The sequence below is a fragment of the Ursus americanus genome, chromosome 14 (genome assembly GCF_024610735.1).
Source record: "Ursus americanus isolate L20-20 chromosome 14, mUrsAme1.1.p, whole genome shotgun sequence".
In the NCBI taxonomy this organism is placed as follows: Eukaryota; Metazoa; Chordata; class Mammalia; order Carnivora; family Ursidae; genus Ursus; species Ursus americanus.
This window is the reverse complement of record NC_142140.1, coordinates 63,346,893-63,361,889: the sequence shown is the minus strand read 5'-3', so window position 1 is coordinate 63,361,889 and position 14,997 is coordinate 63,346,893. Positions and strand designations below refer to the sequence as shown.

Genomic DNA, 14,997 nt, shown 5'->3' with positions numbered 1-14,997 from the left:
GAGCCCTGCCCTTCTCTCCATCTCTCTCTTTGTCCTCCCTTCAGGCCCCTCTGTTCTTTGACTCGTAGGCCCCAGGCTCCCCCCTCTCTCCCGTGGGGCCCCCAGCCTGTGCAGCACACCCAGCAGTGGACACGAAGGGCCCCTGGCTGGGCGCAGGACGATGGGGCACCGGAGGCCAGAGGGTCGAGCTGACGCTCACACGGTGCTTGTTAGGCAGAGGCCCTTGGGTCCGGCCCAGAGCATTCTGCCGGCCGCCCTGGCAGTTGGGCTCGCTCTGTCCCCCACGTGAGGGCTGTGTGTGCTGGAACCTGGGCCTCTCGCCTGCATCCCGCGCACTAGCGTGAGACGTGCACGCACGTGCCAGGCACCCGGGCGAGCTCTGTGCGCAGCCCTGTTCCACCGGCCGATCTCGGAAGGGCCGGCCGGACAGGGAGGAGTCAGAAGCCTGGTTCTCTGCTGTCGAGCAGCCTTAGGACTTGGCAGGTCACCTCCCCCCCTACCCTGCGGGCAGGGGTGCGGCCCTTACACTCTGTCCTCTCCGTCTTCACCAGGTGGGGTGAGAAATGCGCCCTGCCTGCTTCCCGTGGCAAGTCCTCTTCCTGAAGAAATGTGTGGAAAAGCTGCCACAGGCAGTTCTTCCCACAGAGGACTGGCCAGCCCGGAGCCGTCCCCTCGCCCTGCCCGGTGTGCTGGTGCCACCCGCCCAGCCGCGGAGCCTGACTCCCTTCAAGAAAGAGGCCCTGTTTAGCTAGCCCAAGCCCAAGGGCTCACTCTCGCCCCCCCAACCCCCACAGGAGCTGTGACCCCGACTGTCCACACAGCTGCCGTGTTTCCCGGGCCTCGATGCTCCCCCGTCCCCAGACTGTCTATGGGACACGCCAGGCGGCTGCAGCCGACAGGACAGTCCGATTAATCCCAGTCTCCTCTTCCTCAGGAACTGGCCTCGTCCGAGCGAGCACGCCGCCATGCTGAGCAGGAGAGAGACGAGCTGGCGGACGAGATCGCCAACAGCGCCTCTGGCAAGTGAGTCTCCCGGCTGCGGGGGGGCCTGTGGGGGGCTAGAGACCACCTGTCTTCTCGGGCACCCGTGGTCTGTGCCCCTTGGGGCTCTCCCACCACCCCGGGAAGGCCACGCTGTCCGGCACCTAGAAGTCAGGAGCGGATTTGCTCATCTGTTCCAAGTCTGGGAAGACGAGCACAAGATCTGGGCCTCCAACCCGCCTTGCTGCTGGCTGGCCACACCACCCCGCAGGTCACACCTCCCCGTGTCAGTCACTCCCATGTGGACTAGGTGTGAAGGCACGATGTCTGGAACTCACCCAATTTCCACAGACCGCACGCAGCCTTGCAATGCGAGTCTTGACGTCCACATTCATTCCGTTGGGCAAGTGGATCCCTTAAGACCTGCTTTCCTCTGCCTTTTTCACGAAGTCCCGCTTTTTTCCCGCTTTTTTACGGTGCTTTCTGCGCCTTGGGGCAGGTCCTGGTGAGGACGTGGCATTTTATCACAGTGCGCCGGAAAACCCGCGCCATCTAAGCTAGGGCGTGCCAGGGTCATCTTGCCTTTTCGGAAGGGGACCCCGGCCGCTCTTCGGGCCCGCTGGAAGGTGACCACAGCGGTCCAGCGAGAAGGGACGGGGGCCCGGGCTAGGGTGGCAGGTGTGGAAGTGTCACTGGCAGGACTTGCTGACAGACTGGGGGATGGGAGCCAGAGAACGCGAACAATCAGGAACGCCGCGGGGGGGTGGGGGGGACAGCCCCCCCTTGTGTTTCTCGGGGCCACGCGACCCCAGTGCTGAGCGGTCTCCTCCTCTGCCCGGCCAGGTCTGCGCTGCTGGATGAGAAGCGGCGTCTGGAGGCGCGGATCGCGCAGCTGGAGGAGGAGCTGGAGGAGGAGCAGAGCAACATGGAGCTGCTCAACGACCGCTTCCGCAAGACCACGCTGCAGGTGCCCGCGCGGCGGCCTGGCTCGGGGAGGGGCCGCGCCGCCCCTGGGGCCTGGGGCCCGGGGCCCGAGCCACTCAGCCCGGCTCTCCTCTGCAGGTGGACACGCTGAACGCCGAGCTGGCGGCCGAGCGCAGCGCCGCCCAGAAGAGCGACAACGCGCGCCAGCAGCTGGAACGGCAGAACAAGGAGCTGAAGGCCAAGCTGCAGGAACTGGAGGGCGCCGTCAAGTCCAAGTTCAAGGCCACCATCTCCGCCCTGGAAGCCAAGATCGGGCAGCTGGAGGAGCAGCTTGAGCAGGAAGCCAAGTAAGAGGGTTTTGTTGCCACTAACCCAGACTTCCTGCGTCTTGGCTATAGCTGATGTGGCTCGGAAGCCGAGGACATGAGCACACGGGACCGGAGTGGGAGACAGAGGTGGTGCGAGCCCCCGGGGACGGCTGGCGACTTCCCAGGTGCCGTAGTTTACAGCCTCTCCCCCCAGAGTTGATGTGGGGACCAAAGCTTCCCTTCTCAGAGCAGAGGGCAGCTCAGCATCTCCGTGGTGCTGCAATACTCGGGCCTGACGGGGGCCCGGGGCCCAGACACGCAGGCCCGCACTCAGCCCAGCACCACCGCCCCCGCCCCGGACCCAGCTTCCCCGGACCTCCCACCCCGGACCCAGCTTCCCCGGACCTCCCACTCCCCAGACCCCAGTGCGCTTAAAGAAAAGGGCTTATTCGCTGGGGGTTGTAATTAACATGACTTGCCCTTTTCAGTGAACTCCGGGGCTGCCCGTTTTGCATCGCATTTGTGAAGGAACAAAAGCACGTTTTCTGTTCTCAGTGCAGCTGAGTTCCCTCTCCAGCAGCAGGGCCGGTGTGGGCTGGTCTAGAAGCACTGTGACCTGCTTGGCTTTAACCGCAGGGGGAGTGTGGGGTTCTTCTGTCTGTGTCACCGGCGGCTGCGACAGCCCCAGCATCCGATACTTTTACATTGAAAACAGCCACTTCGTAAATTAGGTCTTGGTTTGTTTTGTTTTCCAGGCTGAAAAGTTAGGTAATCAGAGTAACCAGCTAAGGTTTTTGTCCTTAAAAAGTTTGAACTGAATATACAGGGCAGGTGTAGCTTTTTTTTTAAGATTTTATTTATTAGAACAAGTGAGAGAGCACGAGTGGGGCGGGGGAGGGGCAGAGGCAGAAGCAGACTCCCCAACGAGCAGGGAGCCCACGGGACTCCATCCCGGGACCCTGAGTGGAAGGCGCCCGTGGGGCAGGTAGCTTTGATCTTCGGAAGATCACTGAAGTGACCACTGTCTGTGCGTGAAGGAATAATGAAGGCACTTTTTCTACCTCTCAGCGTTAGGATACGTTACAGGTAATCCATATTTTAATCAGAAGGGGGAAAGTTTCTGGTCATGTTAATTAAATTACTCTGGTCAGAGAGCTCTTGGAAGGCACTCCAGCATGTGTCCTCTTCCAGAGGAAAAGGACTTAAATCCTTTCCCAGTCCGTCATTTCCAGAGTTGCTCAAACTAACGCCTTGGTCGTCCTAACAGGGAACGAGCTGCCGCCAACAAACTCGTCCGTCGCACAGAGAAGAAGCTGAAAGAGATCTTCATGCAGGTGGAAGATGAACGTCGACATGCAGATCAGTATAAAGAACAGGTAGGGGGAGAAGACGAGCAGGGTCACTACATCTGCCCTAGAAGTACTCACTTAGCAAGGACGCCGGGCCAGGATGAGCCCCGTGTTACCAGTTGACAGTGACATCGAATGTTTCAAATAGTATTTTCTTAAGCGTGTTCCAACAACCAAGGGCTGTTCCTCGTCCGCATCAGACGCTGGGGTGCTGGGGACACAGGTGATTCAGATGTGGCCCCTGCCCCTCAGGGCTCTCCCTCTGTCCCCGCCCCCCGAGGCCTGAGCCTTGCCACTGCAGACCCTGGGAGGGAAGGAGATTTCCCGGGCTCGGTCAGGCACCCGGCTCTCCCTACCGCCACCCCCAGGACTGAGCGCCACCGAGGGCAGCTCTGGACCTGCAAGGCGCTGGCCAGCGTCCGCACGGCGGTGTTCTCGTGGCCGCTCTTCCGGAGTGGCTTTGTACTTGAATCACAGCATAACATCCGAGACGGCCGTACTGAATGCAGGAACAAGACCAGCCGTCCCATCTCTGGGGCTAGAGACGGTCCACATGGTTGGCTCTTCTGTATTCTGCAGAACGGCCATTCCTTTCCGTCCTCCCCTAGGTCACTCGGGGAAGCTACCGAATGAATGGTGTCGTTTCTCCTACAGAAAACTCAAGGGTGAAAATAGGACTTGACCGTTAGGTCTCCTTTGGCAAAGTTTGCTTTGTAGACATTGGCTTTGCTGAGAACGGCAGGCTGATCAAAGGCCTTGGACCGGCCCCCCGTCGCGCGCGCGTGTAAATGCACTCGTCCGTATGTGCGTGTGCTCACGCAGCTGTCGGGGCCCTGAGCCGTTCCCCACGCTCAGGACGCGGCCGTGCCGAAACCCAATTCCCCAGTTTGGTGTGACCCGGCTCGTGTGACCCCCCCCAGATGGAGAAGGCCAACGCCAGGATGAAGCAGCTCAAGCGGCAGCTGGAGGAGGCCGAAGAGGAGGCCACACGTGCCAACGCGTCTCGGCGGAAGCTCCAGCGGGAACTGGACGATGCCACGGAGGCCAACGAGGGCCTGAGCCGCGAGGTCAGCACGCTCAAGAACCGGCTGAGGTGAGCGACCCTGGGGGCTGGGTGTCCGTTTACACCCAGAGCTTGTGAGAACAGCTGCGTTTGTCGGCTTAGCGTTTGGTCCCGAGGATGCCTCTGACTCCTGCAGGGCTCCCCGCTCACGCTCCTGAGTCGTGGTGCGCTCTCGCACTCAGGCTGCCCCACGGGCAGCGGTCCCTCAGAACAGAGGAACGGGCGGCCCGCCAGACACACGGCCGCCTGGCGTCTGTCCCTGTGCAGACGTCTGCAGTGCGCAGGTGCGGGCCCCGGTGCCCGCAGCCCTCCCCCGGCTCGTCCACACACTGGACCCGGGGCGCCCCAGGGAGAGGACGGAACAGGCGGGGCCGAAAGCTAGACTCTCCCCAGAACAGGTTAGCACGGGCGTCGGCGGCCCTTTGGCCACAGTGTGTGTCCCGCAAAGCCTCCATTACATAAGGATGAGCTGCCCCTCGGGGAGCAGGTGACCCCGGCCTCGGTCCAGCCCCCTGCCTGTTCCTGGGGCAGCTGCCGCAGCCGCATCGGACCGTCTTGGTCCTCTGAGGGCCCCCCGCTCGGGGTCCACCGGGTGCCGGCCAGGCAGGGCTGGAGGACGGGGACAGAGCCTTTCGGAATCATGCCCCCCAGCCGTGCCCCGCGGAAGGAGTGCAAGGGTGGTGTGCCCGGGCGGCCGAACGTTCCCGGCTTCACCCCCACGCATGCGCTCCCCCTTCTCCCCAGGCGGGGCGGCCCCATCAGCTTCTCGTCGAGCCGCTCTGGCCGGCGCCAGCTGCACCTCGAGGGGGCCTCCCTGGAGCTGTCAGACGACGACACGGAGAGCAAGACCAGCGATGTCAACGAGACGCAGCCGCCCCAGTCCGAGTAGCACCCCAGGAAGCGAAGCCCACGGGATCCCCCGGCCCCCCGCCCCGTCTAGGAAGTTGTTGGCAGCGCTGGGATTCCTTAGGCAAGATCAACCGTGTCTTACGGCTTTCCGGCCGGCCATACTGTACCCCACTTCAGATTTAACAACTGCTCCCCGTTTTCTATATATACACACACGAAACACACCTATTAAACAGAGTCTCCTCATTGCATCTATTTTCCATATATTCCTCGAGAGACCATTTTCTAACTCCTCACGTTAAGACGAGAACCATTTTTCAGACCAAGTCCAGAGCCTCGTTGCCCGTGGCTGGGTTACCGGGGCAGCCGCCCCACCGCTCTGCATGCTCTCTCCAGACAGGTAACTTCGTCCTGTGTTCGTGTGGCCCCCGACTCCTCAGCCACGTCGAGTCTCTTAGAACATTGTGGACCCTAAACTGCACTTATCTCCCCAATAACGATCAACACTATTTCAGTGAGCAAACTGTGAAAGGGGCTTCGGCAAGATGAGGAGGGGTGGGTGGCAGCGGGGGAAGCCACGTCCATATGGGGTTACCGTGCCCCTCTCCCTTGAGTTAGTTGGTGGTGTCCCCGCATCTCTTCCCGTGAACTGTCCTCGGCTGGTCTGTGCACAGAAGGGACAGCGGCCACAAGGCCGCCGCCGTTACGCGGACTCTGCACCCTCCGGTCTGGCTGAGCCTCGCGGGGGACGGAGGGGAGCCCTCCCTCTCTAGCCAGGCTCGCATGCTGACCTTGCAAATTCAGCCGCCGCTTTGAGCCCAAAATGGAAATCTTGGTTTTGTGTCCCAGACTTAGTCCAGGTTTGCCCGGGAGGCTGACGGAGCCCCCGGAACCAATACCATCTGCCTGAACGTTGACATGCCAGTGGGTGTGAGTCCCTGTTCCTTTGTCCCCCTCCCCTCGGACAGTGTCACAGTGAACATCTAGCATTCTGGTTTCGGTTGATAGGTGAGCAAACTGACATTACAGAAAGTGCCTTAGACACTGCAGTACTAAGACAACGTTAACTCTGACTTGCCTCTGTAACGATGTAACGTCTCCGTTCCGACTGTTCGTATCAGTACCTCTAGTCGAAGTGGTTTTACGGACGTTCGGTGACAACGAATCAGTGTTCATTAGACACCTTGATCCTCTGCAGCGTGCTTGAAAACACAAACCTTTGGGGTTAAAAGCTTTAACATCTGTTAGGAAGAATTTGTCATGTGGGTTGGAATCTTCAGTTTTCCCCCTTTATGAATTCTACTGGCTGTTGACCACCAGACACCTGACTGCAAATATCTTTTTTCTTGTATTCCCATATTTCTAGACAATGATTTTTGTAAGACAATAAATTTATTCATTATAGATATTTACGCCTGCTCTGTTTACTTGGAGGAAAAAGCACCCGTTGACAATAAACAGACCTCAATAAACAAGAATAATCACGTGAACATGGAATCTGTCTTCTCACCTTCTGTTCTCGGCCCACCTGTGACCTGGTTGGAGGCTGGGAACCCCCAGACTGAAAATGGGGACAGCCAGGCCCACGGTTTCGGAGGGTGCTGTGCTCCCAGAAACAGGCGGTTGACGGGCTAGCTCCCTGGGCCGTCTGGGCTCCAAGTCCTGCTCTCGCAGCGGCCTCAGCGTGTAGACGTGTGGGGAGGGGAAGGGCCGCTGGGGCTGGACACCCAACTGTGAATGGACAACGGCGCGATTCAGGGCAGCAAGACGGACCCTCCGGGAGGGTTCCGGTCACCAGTCAGCGCAGCTCGGGCCAGCCTGGCTCTGCCTGGCCAGGCTGCTTGGCCGCGGTGGGGATATGAAAACAAACAGGCACAAAATGCAGGATCGCGTTTCACGCACGTGTCCTCACCCTGGCATTCAGGTCCCCAAGGATCTGGAATTCAGAGGCTTTTCTCAAAAAAGTATGAATTCCTCCCTGTCGGCTGGTCTCACTGGTGTTAACGTCCACACTGTCCCCGACAGCTCAGCTGCCCCGTGCCAGCCTAACCGGGAGAACCCTACGTGGGCTGGTCGTGGTTCCTGATTCCACAAAGACGCTGATCAGAAAGAACCTTCCCTCACTCGACAAACCACTGCTTCATTGTCCAAGGAAAAGCAGTTCATAGAACGGCGGGGCGCTGGCAGCCCCAGGAAGAGGGTTTCCGGGAGCTGGACTCTGTGTCAGAGACTCAGAGGGGCCAGCTGGCATCCGCCCAGCAGCGCTGGGGCCCATCATCCGGAAGGGCTCCGGCCAGACAGGGAAGCCCTGTCCTCTGCTGAGATGAAGTGGGGACGCGGCGAGGGTGTGCTGGGGTTTTCACTCGCGGTCCACACTACACGCCCTGTCTGCCCCGCCACATCACAGGCGCCCCCTCGTCTAGGGCAGACGTGACGGAGGTGACTGGATTGGCTTGTGGGGATCACGCAGCTACTCCGAGCCAGGCTGGCTGGAGGGTCCACCTCTGAAACCCTGCCGTCGGAGAGACTGGAGCCCTGTCGCCGATCTGCCCACCCCTGGAAACCCCACCCCAGCTGAAGCGGGAGCCAGACGGCCAACCTGGGCTCCCCAGCAGGCCTCCGTCTGGCTCTGAGTCTCACCTGTGGCCCCTTCCTCCCAAAGCCGGTGTTGGCGGGGAAGAAAAGTGCTCACAGTTGTCGCGCTCCAGGGAACACCACGCCCTGTCCCGGTGGAACCTGACTACCTCCCCAAACCAAAAGCGATGCTGGAACAGGCCACGGGATGGAGCCTTTAGGAACGTGGAGAGGCGGGGCTGAGACCAGAGGGGAGTCCCTGCCCACACAGGCTTCCTCGTCACTCTGGAAGGGACAACATCTGCACTGGCAGCCTTCCCAAACGTTTCTGGGATGCTGTGTTCTGTGTTGGCTGCAAGGGCCAGGCGGGCCCTCCCTTCCGGGTGCAGCCGGCTGTCATTTGGGAATCTAGCCAATCATGCGACATGTCCCCTGTGATTCTTGTTGGAAATCGGCGATCAAACTCTCAATAAGGGTGCACTGACACGATGCCAGTCTTCAAAGCCAACATTACGGTGCCTGCGTACCGTCCGCAAAAAGTGGGACCATGTCCTTCCACCCTTTACCGAAACTAGAAATTCACGTCTGTTTCACTACGCCAGTGAGTTCTATTTTCTCAAAGTAGCCTAATGGCTCCGCCCCTGCTCACTGACATCCAGGAACCGCAGGTAACGATGTCATGTGACACAATCAGACCAGGACACACCAGGTCGGACCGGAACAGCCCACCACACACTCCCTCCCTCAAAGTACCACACCGCGCCGGCTCTAGCATGCCCGCGTTGGCACACGTGTGAAGTCTCACGCATCCCACAACTGCCATCAGTAGGGGCAACGGTGACATGGGTGTCATTGCCAGACTCCTCCCTGTAAGGTCAAGAGAGCCCAACATCAGATCCTACAGAATGAGTACCAGCAGCTTAGAAGAAGCTTCTGGAGCCAACAGTGGAAGACGGTTTTCAGAAGTGCTACGCCCCCAAGCGCTCACCATGGCACAGAAGACAGAGAGTTTGGGAAAACACAGACAACTCCAGGTCACAAACGCTCAGAGGGTCGAATCACGGTGTGAAGTTTTAGGAATCTCTCTCACATTTTAGTCTAAAGTCTAAAAAGGCTCTTTCAATAAATATAAGAAGTCTCAACGATAAGCGTTTCAGTAGTTCCGACTGGCACATTTCTCTTAATGGTTCACAAAATAAAGGTGAGTCTTGGAAGTGCAGGGTCTGAAATTCTATGGAATTTGGCGGGTACAGGGGTGGAGCCTGGGGGCACCCGGCTTTTTAACTTCCTCAAGGGTGACCGCTGGCCATCCAGCAGGCCCAAGAGCCCCTGCTCTATGCTGCTGGCTCGAATCTCCGGCTCTCTCGGCCCAGTCTTTGGGCCAACTTGGACAATGAAAGAAAATCAGTATCATTACTTCCATTTTAAAAAATGATTTTGGGGAAAAAATGAATTGGGGCAACTTTATAGAAAAATGTAGAGAACCCACAAACTATCTGCATCTTAATTTTTTTTTTTAATGAAGCTGTTCACCTGTGCCCACCATTTCCCGCTGGCCACGCCTATGCCCACGTATCCGCACGTCTGCACCCCTGCTTCACCACGGCTCTGTGGGGAAGTCATCCTGCCATTCCCCGGCCACGAGACATTCATGTTACTGCTCTCGAGATTCTTTTATTTGTTCTTACTACCACAGGCTATTTCACCAAAAGGAGAAAGAGAAGAGTTTTCGTAGCTTATCACATTGTTACGCTGACCAAAGGCTCCGAGAATAATCTAGTGACACCAATAACGTAAAAGTGAACCCAGTCCCCTCAGTTCTAGGTGATGGTGCAATTTGCTGATTTCTTCCTCCTAGCTAAAGCAGTCATCCTCTTTGAAATAAAAACCAGTGTTTCTTAAGTCCCTCGTCTACGTACAGGGCGCAGTGGGGCTCTGAGCTCATGCCGACCCCTCTCACCGGACCGTTAATCCAAGCACGTGCCGGGGAGCCCACTACGGCCCAGGCCTCCCACCTGCGAATCGCGATCCAGGCAGAACGGGGGCAGCAAACTGGACTCTTAGAAAAACACCCCCCACAGGCAAGTGACATGTCGGTTCAGTTTATATCTCGTTTCCCCCGGGGAAGGCTTCAGAGCGGACAGGAAGCCTTAACGTAACTCCTGTGGGTGTGGACGGACGGCTGAAGCCGGGCTCCGAATCGTAAGCACGCGTGGCTCAAACCCACGCGGTCCCCCCACACCAGCACTGGAGGCTGTGTTCTGTCTTCAAATTTGCCTCTTCGCACGCCCGTTACCTCATCAAGGAAATCCCTACATTGCTACTCAAGAGGACTGTTCTTCCTTAAAATTAAAAAAAGGCCTACTGTCTTCCCCCAGATCACACCTGTAACAGTCGTGGGACCAGTTTTCAGAGCTGATGCTCTACGTCACAGGAAAACGGTTTACAAAGACGCCTCCCGGCCCGGCCCCCGTGTTTCAGACAGACTCAAGTAACAGGCCTCCGTCTGTAAGGTCAAGCGAGCGCTCTCAATCCGCTTTGCAGGCGCGAGAGCTGCCCGCCGGCAAGTCAAGCTGGAACAAGGAAAAGGCTGCTCTGAGCATCTTCTCGAACCATCCCCCTTCCTGGCCTGGCTCCCACCGGGGCTCGCACAGCTGCTCACGGGGCCAGCCAGGCAGGACAGGGCCGTGGCTCTGCCCGGGACACCTCTCCTTCCCCAGGGGTGCCACTGTCCCCCGGGCTCCCGGGAGAGGCCAGCGGCGCCCTGGCACAGCTGAGAGAAGCAGAGGCAACGCAGGAGACAAAGGCCGATGAAGCCTGTGCCCCTGGCGACAGAGGTCGCGCCGGCCCCAAAGCTCATCCTTCCCCAGGGTCCGAAACCAGCTCATCTCCCGAGGCAGCAAACAGAGGCCAGGCCAGCGAGGCCTCCGGTTTGGAAAAGCGGAGCATAAAGCAGAAAAAAAAAGCCCAAGCTCGTTTCCGATCCTGGCTCTTCCGTGAACTCGCCGGGTGAGCTCAGGCCAGGCGCTTATACTGTGGGCCCGCCTTCCCTTCCGTAAACGGGTGAGCCGGCTCTCCCCGCTCTCAGGCCCCCTGTATCCCGTCCTCCCTGAGACTCAACATCCCCCCTCCGGCTTCTGCTCTTGCCTGAGCAGGTTTCCGGCCACTCTGGGCTGAAAGGAAGTGGCACGCTGCCTCCTACCCTCCTGCAGGAAGACCTTTCGGGAGCACGGCGGGGGCAGGGGGGCAAGATGGAAACACTTGGAGGCAACAGGTGGTCCTTCAGCACCTGGAAGAGGAGCCCCTCCATGCAGAGGACAGCGGCATGGGGACCCCGCTCCGGGGAGGGCTCCTTCCTGAAGGTTTCAGCGAGAGCCAGGCTGACCTGGGCGTCAGGCAGCCCGGGGTGGGGGGAGGACCCACCAGAGGCAGGAGGCTGACCAGCAAACAGCCGGCGGGACTCACGCAGGCGGCCCGACGCTCCACGGGAGCGAGGACGAAGCAGCACCTGGAAGCGCACGATCCAAACGGAACGCTGCAGCGAGCCCAGAAGTCAACCAGCTGCCTCGGGGGCTCGTAATATGCCGGGGCCGCTGCAGCTACAAGACCCCAACACCTGCGGGTCTCTGCGCGAGGAGCCCGGGAAGGAGCCCGCCGCACGCCGCTGCCCCCGCGGGGGCCTGGCCCACACCGTCGCGGCCCACGACACGCGGGCTCCCGCAGCCAGGGCCCTGCCCCAGCCGACAGACACACGGCCTGCACGAGCCGACGCCAGGAGCGCAGGGCTGGGAAGGCACTGAGAAGTCACCGCGGAGCCAGGGCCGAGGACTCAGGGCCCGAACTGGCCCTCGCGTTACCTGCAGCAGCTCTGCCTCCGTCACAGACCGGCGCTCCCGTACGAACAGAGAGCACCGCCGGGCACCTACACCTCTGACCGAATCCAGTCCTTCCAGGCCTGGTGCGGAAGGCAAGTGGGAGTTGCTGCCCGTCCACGAGACTGGAATTTTCCCTGCAGCCGCTCGGCCGGCTGCGCAACCGGGCCCCGCACCGGCCGCCGCGAGTGTCTCTCGCACGGTCAGCTCACGACATAACCTCCAGGACAGCCAACAGAAGCGATTCCTGCCCACGTGGTAACAGAAGAAAATTTTGAAAACGTACCCTTATTGTTTCTCATTCGCTTACAAATTTGATTCACTTTTCATTTCCTTCTAGTTTTAAAACTACAGGCCGCGCTCTTTGCCCGCGCTCGTCACTAGAAGCAGCGTGCGGACCGCGACAGGCTCGCACGGGCCCCGCTTTACCCGTTCCTCGCGCCCAGTCCCTCTGTCTTTGCTACCACACGTCCGGTACCTCCCCTCACTTGCCACCACCACCCTGAGGGCGGAGGAGAGAAGCCCAGACCCAAGGAACGTCCAGGCCCGAGACACGGACGCGGGTCGTGAACGGCAGCGCAGCCGGACGACCCGCTCCCGGAGCCACAGCCCGGCAGCCGGCCTCCCCCGGCGGCCTGCTCCCTCCTCCCCCACCGCCCGCGGGGCCGGCCCGGACGGCGCAGCCACGAGCGGAAACCAGCCCCAGGAGTCAGCTCGAGGACGCCCGCGGGGGCACCCGACGCCTCCTCGAGAGGCCGCCGGGCTTGTCCCCGCGCCGGCCGTCGCCCGCTTCTCCCGTGTCGGAGCCCGAGGGCCCGCTCTGGACCCGGCTTTGGAACTCCGGGTCTTCTCTCTCGGGCCGCAGAAACCCAATAAAGCAACCTCGGTCCTTTGTTTTCTGTGAAATTTATTGTTTCCACATTAAAAGATTTTTTGAGGGGAAGTACTTTCTCGTTTTCTCTTTACCCACATGATGACCCCAGACGGCCGCCCGGAGTAGGACGCCCTCGGTCGTTAACATGCCGTATGAATTCCGAATAAATAAAAGCTACAAAGCCCAAGTTATGTACAAATATCTTAGGCAATAATGTTACAAACCTATGTACAATAAAACAAATGTAAACAGTCAATGCAGCATGAGAGGAATCAAAGGAGACACAGGACCCCACGTGCGGTCGGCCCGCCCCCGGAGCCGGCGCCCGCCAGCCCCCGACTCAGGCCACGCGACCCTAACACAGCGGGACAGGCCCCCGGAAGACAAACACAATGCTCTGAAAGATGTCACTTAACTGAAGGACCAGAAAGCTGGCAAGGAGGCTGCCCCGCCCCCCACCGGGAGCCACGCGGAGGACGGGGACACAGCACAGAGGCTCCGCGCTGCGTGCGCCCGGCCCCGGAGGCTCCTGTGATCTGGGGTTCACACGGGCATTTCGCTGCTCTGGGCGGCGAGTCTATGGAATGATAACTGTTAAAGTAAAACCAGAAAGTGCAGAAAACGTTCCCTAATTCAGTGACCTTCGTGACTGTGCCAGCAACAGGCCAAACTGTGGGGAGTGGAGCTGGGCGACACATGATCATGAGCACTGAAGATGCTTGGGTGGGAGCTTAGGAGGAGGGCACGGGTTGACCTGATCTGGGGGAAAACTTCTAGAAGGTCTGCAATGTCTTAAACACAACTAAGTCCTATCGGTACAGCAGGTGGGAGCTATGAGGCAGGTGCGATGAATGGGTACTTCCGCATCCAGTGACCAAGGAGTACACGTACGTATCACCTTGTGACCCACAAAAGTGCAATCATGTGAAACCAACGGCACCACGGCGAGAAGAGAAAATAGCCAGCATTGATATCGCGCAGAGTCCTGGGGCCGGGCAGGGCCCGGCAGCCGCCACCGCATGCAGCCTGCCCTCTGCCGGCCACGGGGAGGCAGACGCAGGGGCCCAGGCTGGGCCCAGGCACCGAGGGGTGAGGCGTGGGTGTCCTGGGCTGCTGGAGGAGGGCAGGAGCCCCCACCGGGAGGCCGGGCACTCACACACTGAGAGGCAGCATACCCGGTGCTGACGACGGGCGCGAGGAGCCCAGACCAGGAGGCGGCGGCGCTGGGTCAAAGCCGTTTACTGCCCTGTGGGGGTGACCAGAGCAGAGAGGGGAAGGGAGGGGAGAAAAGAGAGAGAGAGAGAGAGAGACGGTCATTTAAAGTCACTCGACACAACAAGAAATGCACTTGCTCTCTGTTAACTACCCCTCTTCCTGCCCAGGGCGGAATCCCAGCGGCCCCAGGAAGGGCGGCGCCTGGGAAGCAGAGACTGAGAAATCGGAGGACGGAGAGCAACGCGCTCACGTGCTCCCTTCCCCACGACTTCGTCCTGCCAGCCGCTGCCACCACAGCCCTGACTTCCCCCCAGAGCTGGTCTAAGTGTCTGCCGGTAGGGAACTAGCTCAAGAAATAGCGGTACGACTGAGCGATGAGGATTACACGGCCATTAAAAACACATTCCACAGAGTTCTTTAACAGCACGGGAAAATACTCAGAATGTAACGAATGCTAGGTCGTAAGAGCAGGTCACCAAACTGTATACGTTCAATGATGTGAAGGGAAAAAAAGTGGTATACGTTCCAGATTCTAAACTCCAACCTCTTCTGTGGACCTTACGTCTATGCAGCTAAAACTAAACTGTGGGGAGCTACACACACACCCACACACATATATGTATATAAAATCATATATGTTCTAGAAAGAAAATTTAACAATGGTTACTCTTCCTCCATCTGGGTAGTGGATAATTTTGTTTACTACTTTCCACTTTTTTATTGTTTTCCAAATCTCCTTACAACGTACACGAATATCTTCATAAAGGGGAGAAAAGTAACTCTGTTAAATTGTCTGGCAATATCGGTAGGGGTCTCTGCGGATGTGTGAGTGCCCTGCCCCGCCCCAACCCAGCCGGGGCCTGCGCCAGCCCAGCACCCAGGCGCAGGGATGCGAGCACCCGGCCCCGCCCCGCCCCGGCCCCGCCCCCGGCCCCGCCCCCGGGCCGCACAGCCACCAGAAGCAGCGAGAGAAGGAGCGCAAGTCCTG

General features: G+C 59.3%; 2 protein-coding genes across 14 annotated transcripts in view; one reads left to right on the top strand and one right to left on the bottom strand.

Annotated features, from left to right (window-relative positions):
• MYH10 (myosin heavy chain 10) overlaps positions 1–6,882 on the top strand; it is a 123,964-nt gene extending 117,082 nt beyond the window's left edge. For all 9 annotated transcript variants that reach the window (XM_045797281.2, XM_045797277.2, XM_087867596.1 and 6 more), the window contains 6 exons: positions 935–1,023; positions 1,825–1,948; positions 2,044–2,252; positions 3,481–3,589; positions 4,483–4,655; positions 5,370–6,882. In XM_045797281.2, the coding sequence (XP_045653237.2) occupies positions 935–1,023; positions 1,825–1,948; positions 2,044–2,252; positions 3,481–3,589; positions 4,483–4,655; positions 5,370–5,514 (849 nt within the window). In that variant the 3' untranslated portion in view covers positions 5,515–6,882. The remainder of the gene's footprint in view (positions 1–934; positions 1,024–1,824; positions 1,949–2,043; positions 2,253–3,480; positions 3,590–4,482; positions 4,656–5,369) is intronic.
• Positions 6,883–12,807: 5,925 nt separating this feature from the next.
• NDEL1 (nudE neurodevelopment protein 1 like 1) overlaps positions 12,808–14,997 on the bottom strand; it is a 44,574-nt gene continuing 42,384 nt past the window's right edge. For all 5 annotated transcript variants that reach the window (XM_087867602.1, XM_087867601.1, XM_045797285.2 and 2 more), the window contains one exon: positions 12,808–14,040. In XM_087867602.1, the coding sequence (XP_087723728.1) occupies positions 13,947–14,040 (94 nt within the window). In that variant the 3' untranslated portion in view covers positions 12,808–13,946. The remainder of the gene's footprint in view (positions 14,041–14,997) is intronic.